Genomic DNA, 24,074 nt, shown 5'->3' with positions numbered 1-24,074 from the left:
CTTGGTGACCCCAGCCCCACACCTCTGCCTGGCCCATGCCTCCCTGACCTGCTCCACCTGCACCCTTTCTGTTCTGTCCTTTCTTTTTTTTTTTTTTTACGACGGGGTTTCACCATGTTGGTCAGGCTGGTCTTGAACTCCCAACCTCAGGTGATCCGCCCGCCTTGGCCTCCAAAGTGCTTGGATTACAGGCGTGAGCCACCGCGCCTGGCCCTGCTCTGTCCTTTCTTATTCTCTAGGTTCTCTTCTCACTTAGACCCTGTGCCTGGCTTGGGCATCTGAGCCTTGGGAGAAGCTGACAGTCTGCAGCCCGGGCTGTCTGGCGCTTGTGCTCTGGCCTTAGTGGGCCCCACTAGCTCTGGGGCTGCCTGCCTGTCCTGTGGCACTGCCTGGCTATGTCCCATGGTGACAACCCCAGTCCCGCCTCTGCACATGACTCTGTCATCTCTGCTGCCTCCTGCTTCCTCCATGTCAGAAGGTCACTGTGGCTTCCTGAACATCACTGTCTCCTCCCTCAGTCCTGGGGAGCAGTGAATGGTGTCTCCCCGCAGCCCACTCCTGCTGTCAGCTCAGTTATCGCCTGTCCTGCACCTGCACTCTCTTCCTCACTGTCCGCACATGTCCCTGCTTTTCCCCCAGAGTTCCTCCCTCCGGTGTGCTTCTCATCACACTCCTGTCGCCTTCCTTTGCCCATGACGCTTGGAAGAAAAGTCTGTATTTTGTCTACACATCTCTTCAGTCACCCCACCAGTGGCCTGAAACATTAAGAGCCTCAATCCAAATCCACCCCTACTCCCACCTGCTGTGCACCTGGCCTAGTTATTGGGGTTCCCTTTCCTTGGTTGTTGCACTTTCCCTGCCTCCATTCCTCTTCCCTTTAAGTGGGGGTGCTCCCTAGGCTCTGCCTTTGGCCTCCTCTCTCCCTCTTCTTGCACTTCTGCCTGCTCCCCAGCCTGTGCTCAGAGGCCTGTCTGCAGGCTCTCTTCCCTTCTTCTGAGGCATTGCTGGCCCCACAGCCCCGGCAGCCCTGCCCTATCTCCACCCTTTCCACCCTCCCAGCAAAACCAGAACCTCTCCTATGATCACTCCTCACCTGCTGCATGTTGACTTTGTCTGTTCTTCTACTAGTGGGTCACCTGCCCAACTTTCCTTTCGGTCCTCATTGCTGGGATGTCTAGAAGCCACCTGTTCCTACGTCTGGCCTTGTACATTTCTGTCTGCTGTTCTCTGCTCAGAACTTCTCGGCTGTCCACGGTCTCTCTCCAGCACTCCCTGGCTAACTCACCTTGTCCAACTGCGCCCTTCCTTGCTCCAAGAACAGGCCTCCCACACACCTACTGGCCCTTCTTGGTCAGTTTGGGTCTTCTGACTCTCCTGGCCCAGCAGCTGTGCCAGCTGGAGGTCTTTGGGGCATGAATAGAAGCTTTTGGAGTCCTGGGTTAGAACAAGAACAAGATCACATTGTGACTTTGGGCAAGTGACTTCTCTGAGCCTGTTCACTATTTTCAAGTAGACACAACAGATCCTACCTGGCAAGATTCCCCCCAGCCCCAAAAGCAGCAAGAGAAGAGCAGGCAGCATTCTTGAGAGGCTGGCATGACTCAGTCTTTGTGAAGTGCCTGGTCTGGTGCAGCCTGAGCGCCATTCACCAGCTGGGTTTTACCTCTTTGTGTGCACTCTGCTTGTGGTCGTGGTGATGTCTGTGCTTGAACATTTGGTTGATTTACCCTCCAAGCTAGAAGCTCTTTTAAGCCAGGAGCCAGGCACAGCCCCTCTCCTCTCAGTCCAGCCCCTTTCCTGGCACCTTTCTGGGCATGTTTCTGTTTTTGGCGGAGTATATGGTCCCACAGGGAAGAGTGGAAATGGGCAAAGTGTGGATGGATGAGAGTGTCTTCTTGGAAGCCACATAGGCATGGGGAGAGCTGCCAGCCTCACCCCGAGAAACCCGAGGCGGCCCCTGATGGCACCCTGTCTCCTGTGCCCTCAGCAAAGCCAACCCAAGTCTGCCAGTGAGAAGTCACAGCGCAGCAAGAAGGCCAAGGAGCTGAAGCCAAAGGTGAAGAAGCTCAAGTACCACCAGTACATCCCTCCAGACCAGAAGCAGGACAGGGGAGCACCCCCCATGGACTCTTCCTACGCCAAGATCCTGCAGCAGCAGCAGCTCTTCCTCCAGCTGCAGATCCTCAACCAGCAGCAGCAGCAGCACAACTACCAGGCTATCCTGCCTGCCCCACCAAAGTAGGCACCCACTCGTCACTGCCCGCCCCCATCCCCAAGCCGCCCTGAGCCAGGCAGGTACCGGGTCTGGTGGAGACAAACCCCACATCTATAAGGACCCTCTGGTCTGGATGCTACAGAGTGGTCTGCAGGCAGGACCGCCCATCTGTACCCAACACTGCAGCCCAGGCTTGGGCTGCCACCTGCAGAGGCCAAGGTGATGCTGGATGGGTGCTCATTTCTGCTTTTTCTTCTCAGGTCAGCAGGGGAGGCCCTGGGAAGCAATGGGCCTCCCCCAGTGCGCAGCCTCTCCACTGCCAACAGCAGCTCCAGCTCGGGCGCCTCTGGGCCCTGTGGGCTGGCACGTCAGAACAGCACCTCACTGACTGGCAAGCCGGGAGCCCTGCCAGCCAACCTGGATGACATGAAGGTACACGGCCGCCTCCCTCCCACTGGAAAACTTGAGCCACTGCTGGTCTGGCCCTTCCCAACAGGGGCTGTCTGGGTGCTGGGTTTTAGGCAGGGAAAGCAGCCAGCCCAGGACCCACCATCAGAGAAGGCAGAGCAGGGCTCCAGGCTCTGGTCTCCACCAGACAGGGGCACCTTGGACACAGCTCCGAGGCTGCCTGGCGGTGGTCATGGTGACACCAGCTTCCTCGTGGTGGTTCCTGTTGTTGGCAGCACAGCCAGCATCTGTCCAGGCCGTTGTGTGTCTCTTAGCTTCCTCAACTTGTGTGATGCGTACAGTGTGAGAAGTGGCGATTGGTGCCCCTTTGAGGCTGGTTAGGCTGAGGCACCGACGGGAGGAGGAGCTTGTCTACAGTCGCAGACCTGGTCAGCGTAGACAGGGCTGTCCTATAGCAACCCCACCTGCATTTTCCCATTTGCCAGTTAATGCGGAGCTTACTCGGCCGTTCAGGTGCAGTGTCTGCCTGGGAAGAGAGTGACCCATGATCAGGGTCACAGATTTAGCTTTGTCCTAGGGCCTTGGAGAGGAGTGGGTCACACCCAGTGCCCTGCCTGTTTTCTCTGCCCCATCAGAAGATGGATTGGACTGAGCTTCCTTGAGCACTTGTCCTCTGAACAACTTCCATCAGCTGTTTTCTCTTCTGCAAAATTCAGTCTGTTCTATTCAGTATTTGTTGAGCCCAGGCACCACGCTGGGGGCTGGGGACAGCTGTGGGCACCACGTGCCAGTCCCCGATGCCTACATAGGTGGGGAGCATTTTAACCAGGCCCCTGCTAGAGTGAGAGCAATGAAAGGGAGGATGCTGTTGGCTCGGGTGGGGGCATCACACCCTCCAGGCTGTTGGAGGATTAGGGTAGTTGATGCATCTGAAGTGGCCCATGGGACCCGGACTGCCCTTCTGCCTGGACCCCGTGCCCTCTGTCCAGCTGCCCCTGGCCTCCCTGACTCTGGACTCCCTTGTAGGTGGCAGAGCTGAAGCAGGAGCTGAAGTTGCGATCGCTGCCCGTTTCAGGCACGAAAACTGAGCTGATTGAGCGCCTTCGAGCCTACCAAGACCAAATCAGCCCTGTCCCAGGAGCCCCCAAGGCCCCTGCCTCCACCTCTATCTTGCCCAAGGCTGGTGAGGTGGTGGTAGCCTTCCCAGCAGCCCGGCTGAGCACGGGACCAGCTCTGGTGGCAGCAGGCCTGGCCCCAACTGAGGTGGTGGTGGCCACGGTGACCAGCAATGGAGTGGTGAAATTTGGTAGCACGGGTTCCACACCCCCCGTGTCTCCCACCCCCTCGGAACGCTCACTGCTCAGCACAGGCGATGAGAACTCCACCCCGGGTGACACCTTTGGTGAGATGGTGACGTCACCCCTGACGCAGCTGACCCTGCAGGCCTCGCCACTGCAGATCCTCGTGAAGGAGGAGGGCCCCCGGTCTGCATCCTGTTGCCTGAGCCCTGGGGGGCGGGCAGAGCTGGAGGGGCGAGACAAGGACCAGATGCTACAGGAGAAGGACAAGCAGATTGAGGAGCTGACACGCATGCTCCGGCAGAAGCAAAGGCTGGTGGAGCGGCTCAGGCTGCAGCTGGAGCAGGAGAAGCGAGCCCAACAGCCTGCCCTTACCCCTGCCCCCACCCCTACCCCAGCCCCTGCCTCTCTCGGTGCCCCAGTGAAGCAGGAGAATAGCTTCTCCAGCTGCCAGCTGAGCCGACAGCCCCTGGGCCCGGCTCAGCCATTCAGCCCCAGCCTGGCCGCCCCAACCACCAACCACACAGACCCCTGTGCTGTGGCCTCAGGGCCCCTGTCTGTGGTGGTGAAGCAGGAAGCCATGCAGCCTGAGCCTGAGCCGGTCCCCGTCCCCCAGCTGCTTCTGGGCCCTCAGGGTCCTGGCCTCATCAAGGGAGTTGCACCTCCCACCCTCATCACTGACTCCACAGGGACCCACCTTGTCCTCACCGTGACCAATAAGAATGCAGACAGCCCTGGCCTGTCCAGTGGGAGCCCCCAGCAGGTACCTGGGTATGGGAGGAACTGGACAGGGCCCAGAGGAGGGTGGGAAGAGCCTCTCACTGCAGCCCTCTTGGGCCAGGTGCCCTCTTGTGCTGGACATTTTGTGTTTGCTTTATTTAATCTTCCTTTCGACCCTCTGAAATGAGGGCTCGTCATCCCCATCTCATCAGGGGGGCACTGAGACTTAACGAAAGTTAAGGAACCTGCCTCAGACCCCCTCACCATCAGGCAGAGCCACTGTGGGGGGCTCCCCACCTCTCTGGCGGTTGAGACTAGAACATTTCTGTACCTCAGCAGCAGGACTCCTGAGCAGCCCACACCCAGGCTGGGCCTGCCCTAACACTGCTCTGTGGGAAGTGGCCACTCCCAAGGTCAGAGGTGGCTTGCCCTGGGGAGAGGCTGTGGGGCCCTCTCTCTGGCCAGGATGCAGCTCAGGGTCCTCCCCTCAGGCCAGCTGTCCCCACCAAGACGTCGGCAGCGGAAAGCTCCCCCAGCAGACCCTCTCCCAGCCCAGGCCACAGGTAGGGCTGCCTTGAGGCTTTATGTAGCCTCATGGTCCTACAGAACCTGGGGTTAGAGGAGACAGTGACAGGAACAAGTCCCTCAGGATAGGAGACGGGTCCCTGAGCAGCCCCAAGCAGAGAAAGAAGCTGCAGAAATCTCAGGGGGTAACCGGCTCAGAGACCTCTCCCAAACCTCAAGGAGCCAGGCACCCCTGCAGGGTTGAGGGTCCCCTAGACTGTATTCCTTCTTCCCCAGTGGCTTTTAAAGAAAGCTCCCTAAAAGCCAGTGCCTCCTATCTGCCCTCCTGGAGAGTGAGAGGCCCTGGCCCTGGCTCTGCCCCCCACCCCCTACAAGGCAGGTCTGCACCCTGAGCCCTCTGGCCACTAGTTCTCTCCCTGCTCTCTTGTCCAGCCCTCGTCCCAGCCTGACTCTCCAGCGCTTGCCCCCTCCGCCCAGATAGACCTGGAGCACCCACTGCAGCCCCTCTTTGGGACCCCCACTTCTCTGCTGAAGAAGGAACCACCTGGCTATGAGGAAGCCATGAGCCAGCAGCCCAAGCAGCAGGTGAGGGAGGTGGGCTGGGCCTGGCCTGTGTGGGCAGCTGCCCTAGGCTGCTGGGCTGAGGCTCCTACAGCCCCACCCAAAGGAACAGGGGCCAGGCGAAGCCCGGCTTCAGGGTCAGAGGCCTTGGGGAGTGGACCGTTAGGGGATGGGCGCCAGGAGTCTGGGTACGCCCGTGGGTGCTATGGATTTGGCTGTCCATTCTGGGGCAGAGGGAGGGCCTCATTCCTAGGCCAGGCTGGGAGCTCCCATTCAAGATTTTTATCTTTTTTTTTCCCTTGGTCCCACAGGAAAATGGTTCCTCAAGCCAGCAGATGGATGACCTGTTCGACATTCTCATTCAGAGCGGAGGTAACCCCGGGCCCCTGCTGCCTCCCTGACAGCCTCCTCTCTTCATAGGTGTCTCTAGCCCTGGGTTGGTTGGTTTTTATCGAATGCTTCATGCGTGACCAGTCTCGGGCAGGCACTGTGGATGCAGCGGTGGCTACAAGCCCTCCTGTCTCCAAGGCCTGGGCGAAAGGACCAGGGAAGGTGCCGTCCTTCAGCTGGGAGCACTGCCCCAAGGCCCTCGCCTGCCCACGAACAGAAGAGACATTTGCCCTTGTGGAGCTGACAGTGCAGCCCCGGGAGGCGGACAACAAATATATGAAATAAGCAGGTCATATGGAAGATCCAAGAGGAGCCTTAGGAGAAACGGAGGGGAGGGAAAGAGGTCTGGGGAGCCTGGCGGGGAAGGTCCGGAATGCCTCCTGCGAGCAGGGGCAGCTGTGTGCATCTGTGGGGCCTCGGGATTGCCTGTCGAGTTGGAGTGGAGTTGAGGGAAGAGGAAGAAGGACTTTGTGGCCGGATCACGCGGGCCTCCTGGGCACCAGGGCAGGGTGGCTTTGGCTGGACTGTGTGAGAAGCCATCGCACAGCCTTGAGCAGAGTGGCCTGGTCTGATGAGGACCCAGGAACCTTCAAGCTGCTGTAGCGACAGTAGCTGCGCAAGAGCAGAAGCAGGGAGCCCTGGGTTGGGGGCGGCTGGAGAGCAGGGCTGTGGCCCAGCAGGCAGCAGTGGTGGGCGGAGGAGTGGCTGGAGTTGGCCCCATTTGGAGAGAGCCAGATTGGTGTCCTTATGGATGAGATGAGGGGAGAGGGAAGGAACAGCCAAGGATGACCCCAAGGGCTGTGGCTTGAAGGGCCAGGGTGAAGCAGCCATTGGTAGGGTGAGCTGGGGCGGTGGGGGGGGCACATGTGGGACCACATTGCGCAGCCTGATGGGATGTGTCATGAGCCCGAGTGGAGGGTTCACAGGGACAGTTGACATCAATTGGCATTTGCAAGAGAGGTCAGGGCTGGAAGTAGGAGTTGAGGTGTAGACTTACCTAGATTGGCAGTTGGAGCCAGGAGGCAGCCCAGAGCGTGAGGTGGGGGAGCAGAGGTCGGGGCTGAGCCCAGCCTTGGGGGTTGGGAGGACAAGCAGTGGCAGGACACAGTGTCCTGGAAGCCAGCTGCAGCCAAGAGACCTGAGGATTGAAGCCTGGTCACGGAAGCAGGTGTCATGGGTACAACAGGAAGTCGTGAGAGAGGCTTGAGAGCAGGGTTGGGGTGGCCATGGAGAGCTCTCTGGGAGGTTCCCCTGCAGAGGGGAGGAAGGAGGTAGGGCAGGTGCTGCCAGGAGATGGTGCACATCTGTGTGAGGGGACCCAGCTGTAGTTGGAGATCCCAAAGGACCTGGAGATGGCCCTCCGGAGGAGCTCGGGGACCTTACTGGTGGCAGAAGGCAAGAAGGCTGGGCATGTGGTACTGATGCTGGGCACCGAGCGTGGACTTCTCTCCTACTGTCAGTGGCTCCAGGAGGAGGAGCGACTGAGAGGTGGAGGCAAAGCAGGAGCTCAGCCCGGAACCACAGCTCTACCAGGGTGGACTTGATGTATGAATTTTATTTCAATGTCAGACGAGCTCAGTCACTGGTGTTCCTGTGAGGTCAGCAATTCTCAAACCACAGGGAGAATTTCCGGGTCCTGGGGGCACTAGTGCAGGTGGTACTGCTGTGAGGACACTGGGCTGGGCGCTCAGGAGAGAGGCTTCGGGAGGTTCCAAGGGAAGGTGGCTACCCCAGAGAAGAGATTGTTCAAGAAGGAAAAGGGAAGAGGCCTGGAACTCTAGCTTTTAAGCAATAGCAGAGAAAGGGAGATGGTGGGTGTGGGTGTGGGTGCTTCCTGCCCCTAAAGGGACACTGAGAAGTGGACCAAGAGGTGGCAGTGATGCCAGAAGCAGGCGTTTGAGGAGAGAAGTCTGGGCAGGTGGGGCGGCTGGGCAGGCAGTGACCTCCTTACCTGTTGAGAGCAGCCACAGGACAGAGAATGCATTCTGCTGGGACAGGAGGGGCCAGAACCTACAGGGTTGGGGAGCAGGTCTGGTTTCTGCATAATTCTTTTTTTAGTTGTGGTGAAATTACAAAATTTGTCATTCTAACCATTTTTTTAAGTGTCCATTCACAGTGTTGTGCAACTATCACCCCGAACCACTCTAGAATTTCTACCTCACCCCATAGGGAAACTAAGACAGTAACTCCCTACTCCAGCCCCTGGCATTCCTCATCCCACTTTCTACAAACTTGCCCATTGTTGGGACCTCACAGAAGTGGAATTGCAGTTTGCCCTCTGTCTGGATTATTTCACTCAGTGTAATGTCTCAAGGTCCATCTATGTTGCAGCATGTCAGAGCTTCACTTTTTTTTAAAGGCTGAGTCATATCCCGTGGTGTGGATAGACCACTTTTTCTTTATCCATTCATCTGTGGCTGGACACCTGGGTTGTTCCCACCCTCTAAGTGTTGTGAACGGCACTGCTGTGAATGTGGGTGTGCAGGTGTCTGTCTGAGTCCCTTTTAGTTCTTCTGGGCATAAACCTAGGGCTGAATTGCTGGGTCGTATGGTAATTTCTGTGTTTAACTTTTTGAAATCTCTGAACTGCTTCCACTGCAGCTGTAACACTTTACATTCAGACCAGCAAGGCACAAGGGTTCCACCTCCTCATCAGCACTTCCTATTTTCAATTTTTTGATACAAGCCATCCTAATGGGTGTGAAGTGGTATCTTACAGTTTGCATTTCTGTCATTATGTGATGTGGGGCATCTTTTCATGTGCTGCCTAACCATTTGTGTATTTTCTATTGGAGAATGGCTGAGTCCTTTGAACATTTTTTTGACTTTTTAAAAATTTGGTAAAATACACCTAAAATTTATTTATTTTTCTTTTTTTTTGTCGGGAGGTGGGTAAAGATGGGGTCTTGCCTAGTTACCCAGGCTGGTCTCAAACTCCTGGCTTGAAGCCAGTCTGCCTGTCCTGGCCTCCCAAAGTGCTGGCATGACAGGTGTGAGCCACTGGGCCCAACCCATCATAACCATTTTGTTGTTTTGAGCCACAGTTTTGCTCTGTCCCCCATGTTGGAGTGCAGTGGCACGATCTCAGCTCGCTGCAACCTCTGCCTCCCAGGGTCAAGCAGTTCTCCTGCCTCAGCCTCCCAAGTAGCTGGGATTACAGTCGTGCCACACCTGGCTAATGTTTGTAGTTTTAGTAGAGATGGGGTTTCACCACGTTGGCCAGGCTAGTCTTGAACTCCTGACCTGTTGATCCACCCACCTTGGTTTCCCAAAGTGCTGGGATTACAGGCGTGAGCCACCACACCCGGCCAAGTTACTACTTGTCTTTTGTGACAGGTTATTTCACTAAGCATAGTGTTCTCTTTTTTTTTTTTTTTTTTTTTTTTTAATTTAAAGACAGGGTTTCACCATGTTGGTCAGGCTGGTCTTGAACTCCTGATCTCAGGTGATCCGCCCGCCTTGGCCTCCAAAGTGCTTGGATTACAGGCGTGAGCCGCCACGCCCGGCCTAGCATAGTGTTCTCAATTCCTTCATCCATTGATGGACACGGGTTGCTTCCACATTGTTACTACTGTGAATAATGCTGTTATCAACACCTGTGTACAAATATCTGAGACGCTGCTTTCAATTCTTTTGGGTATATGCACAGCAGTAGAATTGCCAGATCTTATGGTAATCCTATTACATTTTTGAGGAACCTCAAAATACTGTTTTTCATAGCAGCTGTGCCATTTTGCATTTCTGTCACAGGGTACAAGGGCTCGTTTCTCCATATCCTCACCAACACCCTCTTAAAAATTTAATTTTGCCGGGCGCAGTGGCTCACGCCTGTAATCCCAGCACTTTGGGAGGCTGAGGAGCAGATCATGAGGCCAAGAGATCAAGACCATCCTTGCTAACATGGTGAAACCCTGTCTCTACTAAAATACAAAAATTAGCTGGGCGTGGTGGCATGCGCCTGTAGTCCCAGTTACTCTGGAGGCTGAGGCAGAATTGCTTGAACCCGGGAGGCGGAGGTTGCAATGAGCCTAGATCACACCACTGTACTCCAGCCTGGCTCCTGGTGACAAGAGGGAGACTCTGTCTCAAAAAAAAAAAAAAATGTATAGTTGCTGCTCAAGTGGGTTTGAGGTGTATCTCACTGTATTCTCCCTCATGACTAGCGATACTGAGCTCTTATGTGCTGTTTGCCATTTGTGTGTCATCTTTGGAAAAATGTCTGTTCAAATCCTTTGCCCATTCTTGAATCAAGTTTGTTTTTTTGTTGTTGAGTTTTAGAAGTTCTCTGTATTCTGGGTATCACTTCTTTAAGAGCTTTATATTCTTGGCTCTTATATTTAGGTCTTTGATCTGTTTTATTTTTATAAATGATGTGAAGTTGGGGTTCACCTTCATTCTTTTGCATGTAGATATACAGGCTTGGTTTCTGATATCCATTTACTGTGTCTTGATTGGCAGAAATTTCAGCAGATTTCAAGGAGCCACCATCCCTGCCAGGGAAGGAGAAGCGATCCCCAACCACAGTCTGTGGATCCCCACTGGCAGCACAGCCATCACCCTCTGCTGAGCTCCCCCAGGCTGCCCCACCCCCACCGGCCTCACCCTCCCTCCCTGGGCGTCTGGAGGACTTCTTGGAGAGCAGCACAGGGCTGCCCCTGCTGACCAGTGGGCATGAGGGGCCAGAGCCCCTTTCCCTCATTGATGACCTCCATAGCCAGATGCTGAGCAGCACTGCCATCCTGGACCACCCCCCGTCACCCATGGACACCTCGGAATTGCACTTTGCCCCTGAGCCCAGCAGCAGCATGGGCCTGGACCTGGCTGATGGCCACCTGGACAGCATGGACTGGCTGGAGCTGTCGTCAGGTGGTCCCGTGCTGAGCCTGGCCCCCCTCAGCACCACTGCCCCCAGCCTCTTCTCCACAGACTTCCTCGATGGCCATGATTTACAGCTGCACTGGGATTCCTGTTTGTAGCTCTCTGGCTTGAGACTGGGGGTGGGGAAGGGGCTGGGGAGTCAGGGTACTCCAGTGTGTGGCTCTCCTGCGTGATTGGGCCTCTCCACGTGGTTGTGAGTCTTGACAATCACAGCCCCTGCTTTTTCCCTTCCCTGGGAGACTGGAACAGAGAAGCCCCTACTTGTGGTTCAGGCCTACCTAGGGCAGAGGAAAGCAGCTGTCAAGAAGCAGCCCTTGCTCTCACGCTGGGGTTTTGGACGCCTGGTCAGGGCCAGGGCCATTTCAGCTTGACCTCCTTTTTTGAGGTCAGGGGGCACTCACTGGCTACAATTTGGCTAAGGTAGGTAAAGCCCAGCCAGGATGCTTCTCTTCTGGCCCAGGGCTGAGACAGGTCAAGGGGTGAATCTCCTTCCTTTCTCCCCCCGCTTTGCTCTGAAGGGAGAAATTAGCTTGGGCTGCTACCCACCCCCATTCCCGGTGTCTGCCAACCCCAGGGTCCCAGGGCTCCCAGCCATTTTAGTGTCTTGGTGTAGTGGAACCATTTAGCAGTTGGTGGCAAAAAATTTCTGTACAGGTGTATATACCTCTATATTATATATCGACATACATATAGACATATATTTTTGGGGGGAAGGAGATGGGTGCAACTCCCTCCCATCCTACTTTCACAGAAGGGCCTGGAAGGCCATAGCTCCTGGGGACTGGATGCAGGGTTACCCTTCAGCTGTGTGCCAGGCTGGTGCCCAGCCTGGCATGCAGCTACCCAGGCCTACCCATCACGTGTGATTGACATGTAGACGCCCTGCCACAGTCTGTGCCCCACCTGCCCTGCTTCCTGGCTCCTTATCAGTGCCACGAGGGCAGAGGTGCTTCCTGGCCTTCCTGCCAGGAGCTCTCCACCCACTCACATTCCGTCCCCACCGCCTTACTGCAGCCAACATGGCCCTGGGACAGGAGGGGATTTGGGCCCGGCTTCACCCTGCTGTGGGGCTGAGCGGTGGTGTTGTGGCTCCCTCCTGCCCTGGGGCCATTGGCTTTGCATTCTGGCCTGACTCATAGGGGAGTAGGGATGGAGTCACCAAAACCAGCGCTGGAACAAACAAACATGGGGAAGGTGTGTGAACAAAACTTCTTTTTAAAATAAAAACAAAAACACAGGCCTGACAGTCCAACTTATTGAATCCATGGAAGGGGTGGGTGGCACAGCTGGGTCCTGGACCTGCTGTGTCCCAGCATCTGAGGGGCCAGGTAGTGCCAAACCTTGGACATGAATCCAGCCCTGGCTACACAGAAGACGACAGGAGGTACTTTTTCTCAAAGACAGTTTATTTATAAACCAAGGAGTCCAGGAGCCTATTATTACCTATTCCCACCTCCTTCCCTCTTCCTGAGCAAAGAAAGATGTGGCTCCCCACCTCCTCAAAGGTTTTTGGTACAAACTGGTTTGGTTTGGGCCTAGAGCATCCCTAAGGACCCTGGTTGGTGAGGCAGGGCACCCTCTGCTCCCACCACCTGGGATGTGCTGGGAAAACTGGAGTGGGGCAGCCTGAAATCCTGGGGCCCTAGGCAGGGCTCTGGAGCAGCTCTTCCCCGGACCCTGCAGCCTGGGGGGCGTGGGCCACCTCAGACCCAGTCCTAGAGCAGGCCCGAGGCTGGCCAGGGTTGGGAGGAAGGGGTCACCCGTCCACATCCCAGCTGAAGAGGTGGTGCTTCACCAGCATGTCTCGGACGCCCTCCTTCAGGGGCTGCTGCGCCTGCAAACAGGGCAGCCCCTCACCTCACAGGCCTTGGGCATGGCTGGGGCCAGGGTGGTTCCTAATCGCTGGCACCAGCACTCTGGGTCCCCACCTTGGCCACCCCAGGACCTGTTTGGGCAGCTCCATCAGTGCAGGCCCTACGAGGCCCACACCACCCACCTCTCTCTTCGCAGGGAGCTCCCAGTCCTGGGAGAGGCTGAAGGCAAAGCAGCAGAGGACTCTAGAGGTGAGGAGTGGGGCGGTGAGGCTCTTGTCACCCCAGCCAGCCCTTCCTATCCCACCTCCATCCCCAACCCAGGCCTGGCCCAGAAGCCCAGCAAGGCCCTCACCGGAGCTCACACTTGATCTGGACCCAGCCCGGGCTGCGCAGGAAGGACCAAGGCTGGTACCACTTCTCCACGGTGGGCAGGCTGGAGCAGAGCACCTCCAGCCACAGGTGCAGCACCTGCTCACTAGGGACACGGCCAGGAGTGGGGAGCAGGGGCAGCTCCAGGCCCTTCTGGCTATAGCCATGGTGGGGGCCTCTGACCTGTCCCTCAGCAGCTCCCAGACCACCCTCTTCAGGGAAGGACCCAGGGCTCTCCTCCAACCCCTTTTCCACACTCACTTGAGCCCCACGCAGATCAGTGAGCGGAGCTTCACATCCATTTGTGCATGCACTGCATCGTGGGTCACGTTCACAGACTGCACAGCCTGGGGACAGCACAGGCAGCTGTCACTCGAGCTAACCCCAGAGAGGTCTCTAGGGTCTGGCAGAGGAGGCTCCCCTTACCCGGTAGAGCAGCTCCTCCGGGGTCAGGACCTTGCCATCTTCATCCAACCTGAGGGGGCACCAAAGCTCCTGGGGTGCCGGGGCTGGGTCAGGCTCCACCCTGCCACCACAGGCAACCCCGCCAGGAGAACCCAGGCCCATTTACCTGAAGGTCTTACAGAGAACCAGGCGGGAATACACGGAGGCGAAGTCTCTCTCGACCTCCCGGCCTGCAGCCTGTGAGGACAACGTGGTGTGAGTGCAGGGAAAGGAAGATGCTGGTTCAAAGCCCTTGGGGCCGACTAGGTATCTGTCACCACCCTGCCAGCTCTTCCCATCCTCTCGGTGGGGCCCAGGGGCAGGAAGAGCCTAAGATGGGTGCTAGGGGGCACAGCAGCAGTGGTGCAGGGTGGGAGATATGGGCCCAGCCACTGACTTACCTCCTCAATAAACAGCCAGGGGTGACAGGCACCCCCAAGCAGGGATGGCTTCTTCAATCCATGTTCGAACAGGGCCTTAAGGGCTGGGCAAAGGGTCCCTCGAACGAGGTCTGTGACCCCCTCAGTCACTGAGTCGTCCCCCGCGATGGAGTACTAATAGGAGTGATGGGTCTGAGAAAGCCGTGCCTGATGCCTGCAGCCAGGCACCTTCCTGTCCTCTCTGCCATGCTACAAGCCAGGACTCTTTGGGGACACAGGCCCTGACTAGGAGGGTGCCAGCCGTGCCCAGCCTTCCCTTACCTCTTTGCCCACCCGCTTACCTCTTTGCTGCGCTCATCCAGGACTTCCACAAACTTGGCTGGAAACCAGCCTGCGGGAAAAACAAGCCCTGTAAGGCACAGCCAGCTTGCTGCCCCGATGGCTGAGGACAGAACAGACACAGCCCACAGGCAGGCCAGGGAAGCAGGAAGCCAGCCCAGCTGCCTCGGGGACCTCAAGCCAGGCCAGGGGTATGGAGGAGAATGGCTACCCCAAGTCTTTAAGTCTTCTGTGCCCACCCCTTCCTCCCTCTCCCAGCTCAAGAGCAGACCAAGGCCCCCACCTCGAAGGCCATTCAGCTCCCCTACCCAGCAGTGCTCGTCCTTCTGAGACACGATCTGCACAGGAGGAAAAACAGCAGGAACCAAAGCTGGGTGCCAGGGGCCAGCACCTCCTGCACCCTCGATACGACTCCTCAGCAACTAGGCCAGGCTAAGACCCCCACATGTTCAGAAGAGAAGCTCTTGGCAGGGAAAGGGGGTGGGGTGGGGCTTGGTGGAGGGAGGCTGGGGAACCAGCCCTAGCCTGAAGACCTGGCAATCCCTCGCCCCCACGCACTGTGATGATGTCATTCTTGCGGAAGCCCAGCTCGTCGTCGTCATGCCGCTCAAAGTCCAGCAGGGCCTTGGCTCGGCGCCGGTGGCTGCGTGAACACGCCACGTAGTTCTCATGGTCCCGCTGGTGGCTCTCCATGCTGTAGTCTGGGGTCAGCTCCTGCCACAGTGAACACAGGCCGGCCAAGCGGGAGAAGCCTCAGCACCACCAAGGGGGTTGGAGGAGTTGGGCCGCGTTTGGTACCGGCCCAGGGTACTGGCAACTCACCACGTTGCAATTTTTGGGGTCTGTGCACTGGAAATGGTGGGCCACGCGCAGGATGGCTTCCCGGAGGTCGGCCACCAGTTCCGTCTGCTTGATGTTCTTGGCCTTGAGCGCCTCCAGGTCATCCTCCCCTAGGAGGCCCAGATAGCAATGGTGACCACGGCCCACCCCAGGTGTGTCAGGACAGATGCCTGCATGCTCACACTGCTGGTACCCGCAGGGCTCTCACCGAAGAGCAGGGCAGTGATGGTGGACTTTCTCCGCTGGGTCCTGCGGCGAACAACCTGCACCACGGGGAGCGAGTCAGTGCAGCCCTGGCCCCTGGGAGGAAGAGAACCCACCACCCTCCGCTTACGCTCTCTCATCTAAAATGGACTGAGGCCGACTCCGACAGTTGAGAAAGGAATGCCCTCCTCCCAAACCATGCCAGGGGCAGAACCCGCGACACATAAAGCCAAGGAGGGCTGGGTTACCCCACAGCTGTGGTCTGACTGGGCCCCCGGTGCCAGGCTGCGGGGGCAGAGCAGGAAGGGCTGGTCCATTTCCCGCAGCCCTCATACTCTGAGCTTCCTCAAGGTAACCCCTCCTCCCCGCATGCCGTGGGCCCAGGTGGGGCTCCCCATCCTGGGCCACCTGAGAGAGGTTGGTGAGGGCGCCAGCCCCCAGCAGCTGGCCCTGGTCTGCAATGAGATAGGCCAGGTGCTTGCGGCGCTGAGTCTCCACGGCCACATCGGTGAGTGAGCCAGCCAGCCGCATGGCCACCCCGAGAAGCAGCTCCACATCCTCCATCTGCGATGGGATATCTGAGAGTGTGTTGAAGATGGAGGCCGAGTTCTCTGACTGTATCAGCTCTTCCTCCTGGGCCATGCCAGAGCAGGATGGGGGAGGAGATTGTCACTGCAGGGACTTGGCACTAAGCTAACTTCAACCCATCTTCAGGGACCCAAGTTGCCTTGGCTCGGTCATCAGGGACTGGGTGGGGGGCTGGTCTTGCCTGGCCTACGGAGGTCTCTCCCTCCCTCCCCCATATCGGGCTCCTACTCTTCAGCCTGAAGTGGGGCTCTGGGGACAGCAGGGCCCTGGAGCACCTTGAGGTGCAGCATGCCCAGCGTGAGCTGGAACAGCACCCGGGAGCCCTCGTAGAAAAACAGGTCCCAGATTCGCAGTAGCAGCTTGATGTCTACCACGCTGGCGAAGGCCGTGAGGAACCAGTGCAGCGTGATCAGGGACAGCTCTGTAAACACAGGTGCCGAAGCCCCAGGGAGGAGGTGGAGGAAACGTCCCCAGGACTGGAGGGAGGTCCTCCCTGCTCAAGCGGAAGGCGGAGGGCAGGGAACACCAGAGACCAAAAGAGCACCAAACACCATGGGGTGTGGGAGAGGCGGGAGGTGCTGTGTCCCATCCCCACAAGCTGCAGCCTGGGAGCCGGTGGCTCAGGAGCCCCTTACCAATGTCATGCTCTTGGAGCAGCTTGTCCAGACGAGGCAGGTACTGGACGATGAGGTGGCGCAGGACCCGCTGGTCAGTCTGGACGCCTAGCAGGGTCGTGCTGAAGTAGGAGGCGGGGAGCAGGTCCTCAACGATGGCGCACATCATCCAGAAGGCATCCTCCTCCTCCAGGAACAGCAGGAGGCAGGCGGCTACCTGGCCAGGGCACGGGGACAAGGGCCCTCTACCCAGATCTTTGTACAAATTAGAAAAGGCACCCCCACCCTAGGGAGAACAATTAGCAGAAACCTCTTGGGGGCGCACATGCTGGAACGCAGGCCTTCCTCGGGCTGGTTTCCTTGGCCTGCGTCAGTTTCATGTTCCTCGCTGGGGGGGCCCCTCTGCTTGAATAATGTGCAGCTCCCCCCGATCTCCTTGGGGACTCCCCTGTCCCCTTTCCTGCTGCCCTTTCCGGGGTTGTGCTCACCATGCCCGTGCCCTGGCAGTAGCCAATCTCTGGGTAGAGCCAGGCTAGGGCCCGGAGCACCCTGCGCAGACGGGGCACCCCGATGCTGCCCATGCTGGCGAAGCAGGCGTTGCTGGGCATGGTGCGGAGCAGGTCCTTCTCGATCTGTCAGGCAGCCACCAGCACCCACAACAATAAGACCTTGTGACACCCTGGGAGGGAGGCAGATCCCAGGCAGGCTTCTGCCCCAAGAATGGGGACTCCTTGTGCTCCTGGACAAGGTCAGCCTCCTCCCTTCAGGGTCAGCTCCCAGCTAGTGAGGAGCCGGGACATCAAGTCCACCTGGGAGCTTCATGCCAGACCGACTGACTGAGAACATGTGGCCTGAGGCCTGGAGTCTATATTTAGAGTCCCCATCTGTTCCTAAAATGGACCCAGGATTGGGAACCCCATCTCCAAGCCCTTTCACGGCACTGATGGCCTGTTGGACAATTCTGTGGCCTAGAGAGGACCCAGGAGGGAACAAGTGTCCTCTAGGCACTTGTGGGTGAAAGGGTAGTCTCACCCCGAAACAAGGGCACACTCCCAGAACCCCAGGCAGACGCCCTCCCTCCTGTGAGCCCAGACAGCCTCCAGCTCTTCCTGCATAGCACCACCAGCCTCACCTGCTTGGCAGCAATGGTCTCATCGTTGGAGCTGTTCTTCACAATCTCGCGATAGGACAGCTCAGAGTTCTTCTTCTTCTGCAAGGCTCCAGAGAGCCGCATCCATAGCTGAGGGAAGGGAGCCAAAAGGGCACTCAGTCTTTCTCGTGACACGTGATCACGGGGCCAAGACCCTCTCAACCCCTTTGGCCACCTTACCTGTGGCCTCATGCCATGTGGGATGCCGGCCAGCACCAGGGAGCGGAGCTTCTCAGAGCGGGGTAGGGAGACTGCAATCTTGTCCCAGGTGAGATCCCCCACGTCGTGGTTATGGGTAAACTCCAGGTGGGCCTGCCACCGCAGCCTCTGCGGAGCATCCTCCATCAGAGGGGAGCTTGCCAGCGGACTGGAGCCAGGCTCACCACCTTCTGCCAGGAGAGAGCCACGGGATGTGGCAGTGAGTAGAGGAAGGAAGCTGCATGCTCCATTGCTGTTCTCCAAGCAGCCAAGCCTGTCTTCAAGAGGGCCTGAGCTTCACGGCTCTAGGCCAGATTGCTACTCCTAGATCCAGATTCCCACAGCTAATGGCTTTCTGACATGCACCTTACGACAAGCAAAACTCTTCACTTTCTCCTCAAAGCCACTCCTACCATAATCCTGCCCGGATCCAGAAATGACACATTCTCCTGCTGCTCAGCCTAAACCCTGGAGTCACCTCTGGCTCCTCCCTCACCCAGACCCCACACTCAGTCCATCAGCAAACACACAGGATTTCTTTACGTCTCACCACCCCTGACCACAGCCCTTGTCCAAGCCACTGTCCTTCATCCAGATGGCTGCAGTAGCCCTCCCGCTGGCCTCCATGTTGCTCCCCTTACCTCCCAAAGGCCGTTCTCCCCACAGCCACAGTGACCCTTCCAAAATGCAAGTAAGATCATGTCATTCTGGTTGCTTCCTCCACTCCAATGACACAGTCGTCCTTGCTTTTCCCCAAAAAAGGCCACATTCCGCTTCCGCAGCTGTACCCACTCCCTGGCTTCCTGCTGGGCTCTCTTCCAGTAGCATCTCCAAGAAGCCTTCAGTGGCTTCCTTATATGTGAGTGACTACCCCTCTTCCCTATCCCCGGATTTTTTTTTTTGAGACAGAGTCTTGCTCTTGTTTCCCAGGCTGGAGTACAATGGTGTGATCTTGGCTCACTGCAACCTCCGCCTCCCGGGTTCAAGGGATTCTTCTGCCTCAGCCTCCCAAGTGGCTGGGACTACAGGTATGCACCACCATGCCCAGCTAATTTTTGTATTTTTAGAAGAGAGGGGGTTTTTTACCATGTTGGCCAGGCTGATCTCAAACTCCTGACCTCGTGATCCTTCTGCCTTGGCCTCCCAAAGTGCTAGGATTACAGGAGTGAGCCACTGCACCTGGCCTCCCTGGAAGTATTTTCACTGCTTTTCTCGCCCCAGCATACTACATGCTGGTTTGCTGCCTACCTCCCTCACTAGAATCAGAACTCCATGCAGTCAAGACCACCTTCAGTTTTGTTCAGGGTCCTGGGGATGCAGCTGTGGAAAGTGCACCACCCACAGTTGGGTTCATGAGCTATTTGTTGAATGAATGAGCACAAGCTCTCCTGTGGCAACCCAGCAATCCCTGTGTGAGCTCCACAGGCAGCCTCGTCCTTATTCACCCGAAAGACAGTCCATCAGCCCAGCTTTCAAAGATACCAACTTTGATGACTTTACAGTAAAATGCACAAATGTTAGGTGTACATTTTGGTGTATAAACAAATGTCTAAACATTGTCCCCATCAAGCAATCTCAGTTCCATGTATAACAGTGGCCCAGCCAAACACAGACATTTCCATCACACAGCAAGCTCCCTGTGTCTCTCAACCCAAACCTTTCACCTGCAAATATCTGCCTATGAATCAGAAGAACAAGAAAAACTTTTGTCGGAACTGGAAACATGAGTGACCCGAAAGTGATTAGCTGCAGTCAATTAAAATGTGCCAGCCACAGTTCTGGCCTGGCAGATGGCCTTCCCAATAGCCCACTCAGGACCAAAAGGTCACTTACAGTAGAAAACAGAAGTGGGCTATAGACTCAGTTATAGAAAAGTGGTTATCCAATTACTGTAAGTTCATTATAACAGGATATTATGCAGCCATTGAAAATATGCTTTTTCTTTTTTGAGACAGTCTTGCTCTGTTGCCCAGGCTGGAGTGCAGTGGTGCAATCTTGGTTCACTGCCTCCTGGGTTCAAGTGATTCTCTTGCCTCAGCCTTCTGAGTAGCTGGGATTACAGGCACCTGCCACCACACCTGACTAATTTTTGTATTTTTAGTAGAGACCGGTTTTCACCATGTTGGCCAGGATGGTCTTGAACTACTGACCTCAAGTGATCCACCCACCTCGGCCTCCCAAAGTGCTGGGATTACAGGCGTGAGCCACCACGTCCAGCCTGAATTTTTCAACTTCTCTGCAACGAACACTATTGCTTTTATTATTAGGTAAAGATCAGTAAAATTTATCTCAAAAAAGGCAGAGGTCTCCCAGACTTAAAACAGTATCACCCTCAAATATACTCTGTCCTTAAATCTGGAACAGTGACACATCAGAGCTCAGCCATCACGTGCCGTGTAATTCCACTCATGGGAGTGGCGTCCTCCCCAAAGAACATCAGGAAGATGCCATGCAAAGGCTCCATTTTACCTTCCTTGTCCACCCGGAAACCAAACTCATCATAGTAGAACTCTGGTTGCTCTGCTGGCTCTTCCTTCTAGAATAAGGATGAGGAATGAAGTCAGTTGTCTATTCCCCTCGCTGGAGCCCTCAGGTCTGAAAGATGCCACCCACAGGGTTGCCTGCTAAAATTCCACCCAGCCTTCAAGCTCAGATCAAAGGCTACAGAATCCTTCTCGGGTTACCACTCAACCTCAACCTTTTCTGAACCTTCTTCTACAATTTTCCTTGTTCTTCTCAGAGGTAGGTCCCCTTCATAACGCAGCATGGGAGTGCAGCAGGCTGGTGCCTGGCTAACTACTATACCTGCGTGTACTTGGCCAAGATCTCCTGGGGCCATATGCTCGGAGTCAGGGCTGAGAAAGGGCCACAGGCAGAAGATGTATGGCTTCCTAAAACCAAACAGGACCAGGAGAACAATCAAGAAAATGCAGAGGCAGGCTGGAGTACATTTTCTCCACCTCTCTTATCTGGATGGTGTTTTATGGAAAACAAACAAGCCAGCTTCTATCCCTCTGGCTCCTCTGTGAGAGCTTCACACCCTCTTTCCAAGTCCAGCCCCTGCTTCTACCTGACATTGTGCTGAGGGCTAGCAACTCTTCCGCAGCTCCAGTCTTTGAAGTCTCCTATCCTGCTATCTCAGAGTTGGAAGGCTCCTCAGGCTTCATCTGGTCCAGAATCATCTGCCCTGTTAGAAGAGTAAAGAGGAAAGTTTTTTTGTTTTTTGGTTTTTTTTGAGACGGAGTCTTGCTCTGTCGCCCAGGCTGGAGTGCAGTGGCATGATCTCAGCTCACAGCAACCTCCACCTCCCAGGTTCAGGAGATTTTTCTGCCTCACCCTTCCAAGTAGCTGGGAATACAGGTATACACCACCACGCCTGGCTAATGTTTGTATTTTTAGTAGAGATGGAGTTTCATCATATAGGCCAGGCTGGTCTTGAACTCCTGACCTCATGATCCACCCGCTGCAGCCTCCCAAAGTGCTGGGATTACAGGTGTGAGCCCCGGTGCCTGGCCTGAGGAAAGTCATTCTAAAGCACCCTCTCTTCTGCAAAGAGGAGTCCTTTCCACCCACATTCTGATTTTGCTATCCTGGAGGCAGTGGGAACTGAAGCCCTAGCCATTGTTTAACAACGGAAGGGAAAAGTCACACTTTGCCCATCTTTATTTTTGTTTATTATTACTATTTTTTGAGTCAGGGTCTCTCTCTGTCACCCGGGCTAGAGTCCAGTGGTTCGATCTTGGCTCACTGCAGCCTCCGCCTTTTGGGTTCAAGTGATCCTTCCATCTTAACCTCCTGAGTAGCTGGGACTACAAGCACATGCCACCATGCCTGGCTTATTTTTGTATTTTTTTGTAGAGACAGATTTTCGCCATGTTGCCCAAGTCTCAAACTCCTGGGTTCAAGCAATCTGCCTGCCTTGCCCTCCCAAACTGCTGGGATTACAGGCTGTACTACGCCTTTGCCCATTTGTCCATTTGTAAATCAGGCTTTTTTTTTTTTTTTTTTTTAAGAGACAGGTTCTCATTCTTTCACTCAGGCTGCAATGCAGTACCAAAATCAGCTCACTGCATTCTTGAACTCTCAGGCTCAAGTGATCCTCTTGCCTCAGCCCCCCAAGTAGCTGGGATTAAAGGTGTGAGCCACCATACCCAGCAGCTATTTGTCTTCTTACTGTTAACTTTTTTTTTTTAAGACAGGGTTTCATCCAGGCTGGAGTACAGGGTTACAATCACAGCTCACCGCAGCCTCGACCTCCTAGGCTCATGGGATCCTCCCATCTCAGCCTCCCAAGTATCTGGGAATGTAGGTACACACCACCATGCCTGACTAATTTTTGTATGTCTTCTAGAGATAAGAGTTTTACCATGTTGCCCAGGCTTGTCTCGAACTCCCAAGCTCAACAGATCTGCCTGCTTCACCCTCCCAAAGTGCTGGAATTACAAGCGTGAGCCACTGTGCCTAGCCAAGCCTTTTACTTTTAACTACACAATGAAGGCTCTCACTCTGTGAAAGGAAACAGAGGTAACAACGAGATGTGGTTGAAAGACTTAAAGATAAGTTGTATTTGGTTTTTGAAAATATATTTACCTAAACCTGGCAGTGAAGAAAAATTTACTTTTGCCATTTTTCAGACAATGAGAGTTCAGAAATGACAGTTGTTATCCTGGTCCATAGCAGCCCCTATTCTCCATGCTATCTGCCATGGGATTCTGGTGTTGAGAATTCCAGGTAAATCGGGAAGAATTAGGTAAGTGAGAAAGCAGCAAAAAAGAGGAAAATCAAACCACTGCTTCAAGGGAGCTGAGAAAATCCCAGTTCTCTTTAAAGACATACAAGTGTGGGGACAAAAGTAGCTCCCATGGGCAGCTCAGCTTCTGCTCCTGCCCCAGAGACACGCTGACTAAGCCAAGTTTAGGATAAAGGCCAAAGCAGAACATTCCTGACCATTAAAGAGGCTCTGGTACCCAAGTGGGAGAGGTGCTCCCTCCTGCTTCCAGACACACCCGCTGAGAACCAGGTGGCAGAATCTGCTTCCCCACGGGTCAGCCATCCTGGTTGGTTGGTTCTGTGTGAAGACAACGGAACTTTAATGTCTTCCTTCAGTGTAAAATATAGGTGATACAGGGTTTGACTCAGAATTATGAGTTGGATAAAGGGTTACGTATTTTTTAATTAAAGAGACTGAGTCAGGAGTTTTAAAAAACAGGTCATGTCATCATTCAATCCTTGTAACACATTTGGAAGTACATCATCTTTATTCCTTATACAAGAGAAAATAAGCCTAGAAGAGACTGACAGAGTTTCCAAATGGACTACCAAAACCGTGCCCTGCCACACCATGCAACCCCACCCTGGGAAATGACGGACATATGGCCACCAGCTAGATGGCCCTGGGAATGGAACCCAGCGTTCTATTCTGCCTCCTGCTGGCTTGGAGCCCTCAGCCTGAGGAGGGAGTGGGGTCAGCACTCATCCTCTGCACCATGATTAACAGTAAAGACATCTCGGCTGGGCGGGGTGGCTCACATCTGTAATCCCAGCACTTTGGGAGGCCAAGGCAGGTGGATCACGAATGTCAAGAGATGCAGACCATCCTGACCAACATGGTGAAACCCCGTCTCTACTAAAAAAAAGTACGAAAATTAGCTGGGCATGGTGGCGTGCGCCTGTAGTCCCAGCTACTCGGGAAGCTGAGACAGGAGATTGCTTGAACCCAGGAGGCGGAGGTTGCAGTGAGCCAAGATCGCGCCACTGCACTACAGCTTGGATGACAGAGCGAGATTCCATCTCAAAAACAAAAAGACATCTCGAAGGCTGGGCACGGTGGCTCATGCCTGTAATCCCAGCACTTTGGGAGGTTGAGGCTAGCAGATCATTTGAGGCCAGGAGTCTGAGACCAGCCTCGCCAAGATGGTGAAACCCTGTCTCTGCTAAAAATACAAAAAAATTAGTCGGGCATGGTGATGTGCACCTGTAATACCAGCTACTTGAGAGGCTGAGACACAAGAATTGTTTGAACCCAGGAGGTTGAGGTTGCAGTGAGCCAAGATTGCACCACTGCACTCCAGTGTGGGCGACAGAGCAAGATGCTGTCTCAAATAAAAAAAGAAAAAAAAAAGTAAAGACCTCTCCAGTC

General features: G+C 55.4%; 2 protein-coding genes across 15 annotated transcripts in view; one reads left to right on the top strand and one right to left on the bottom strand.

Annotated features, from left to right (window-relative positions):
• MRTFA (myocardin related transcription factor A) overlaps positions 1-12,233 on the top strand; it is a 204,422-nt gene extending 192,189 nt beyond the window's left edge. For all 6 annotated transcript variants that reach the window (XM_012459027.2, XM_064368071.1, XM_012459024.3 and 3 more), the window contains 6 exons: positions 1,988-2,238; positions 2,476-2,647; positions 3,650-4,684; positions 5,599-5,751; positions 6,039-6,099; positions 10,576-12,233. In XM_012459027.2, coding sequence (XP_012314450.2) covers positions 1,988-2,238; positions 2,476-2,647; positions 3,650-4,684; positions 5,599-5,751; positions 6,039-6,099; positions 10,576-11,093 — 2,190 coding nt within the window. In that variant the 3' untranslated portion in view covers positions 11,094-12,233. The remainder of the gene's footprint in view (positions 1-1,987; positions 2,239-2,475; positions 2,648-3,649; positions 4,685-5,598; positions 5,752-6,038; positions 6,100-10,575) is intronic.
• A 147-nt stretch (positions 12,234-12,380) lies between these two features.
• Positions 12,381-24,074, bottom strand: part of SGSM3 (small G protein signaling modulator 3) — a 35,199-nt gene continuing 23,505 nt past the window's right edge. For 2 of the 9 annotated variants that reach the window (XM_012459035.2, XM_012459033.3), the window contains 21 exons: positions 21,006-21,122; positions 20,741-20,826; positions 20,405-20,471; positions 17,918-18,126; positions 17,720-17,827; positions 17,076-17,219; positions 16,609-16,804; positions 16,249-16,394; positions 15,794-16,018; positions 15,390-15,444; positions 15,164-15,291; positions 14,900-15,055; positions 14,625-14,679; positions 14,344-14,393; positions 14,024-14,176; positions 13,750-13,820; positions 13,605-13,653; positions 13,440-13,525; positions 13,162-13,284; positions 12,992-13,052; positions 12,381-12,829 (listed from right to left, as the gene is read on the bottom strand). In XM_012459035.2, the coding sequence (XP_012314458.1) occupies positions 12,752-12,829; positions 12,992-13,052; positions 13,162-13,284; positions 13,440-13,525; positions 13,605-13,653; positions 13,750-13,820; positions 14,024-14,176; positions 14,344-14,393; positions 14,625-14,679; positions 14,900-15,055; positions 15,164-15,291; positions 15,390-15,444; positions 15,794-16,018; positions 16,249-16,394; positions 16,609-16,804; positions 17,076-17,219; positions 17,720-17,827; positions 17,918-18,126; positions 20,405-20,471; positions 20,741-20,826; positions 21,006-21,012 (2,253 nt within the window). In that variant the 5' untranslated portion in view covers positions 21,013-21,122 and the 3' untranslated portion in view covers positions 12,381-12,751. The other 7 variants (XM_012459031.2, XM_012459029.2, XR_002478188.2 and 4 more) reach the window with 6 other exon arrangements.

Source organism: Aotus nancymaae, unplaced genomic scaffold (genome assembly GCF_030222135.1).
Source record: "Aotus nancymaae isolate 86718 unplaced genomic scaffold, 86718_ANA_hifiasm-v0.15.2.pri h1tg000076l, whole genome shotgun sequence".
NCBI classification, from domain to species: domain Eukaryota; kingdom Metazoa; phylum Chordata; class Mammalia; order Primates; family Aotidae; genus Aotus; species Aotus nancymaae.
Note: the sequence above shows the minus strand (reverse complement) of the source record. Positions and strands in the feature narration are given on the sequence as shown.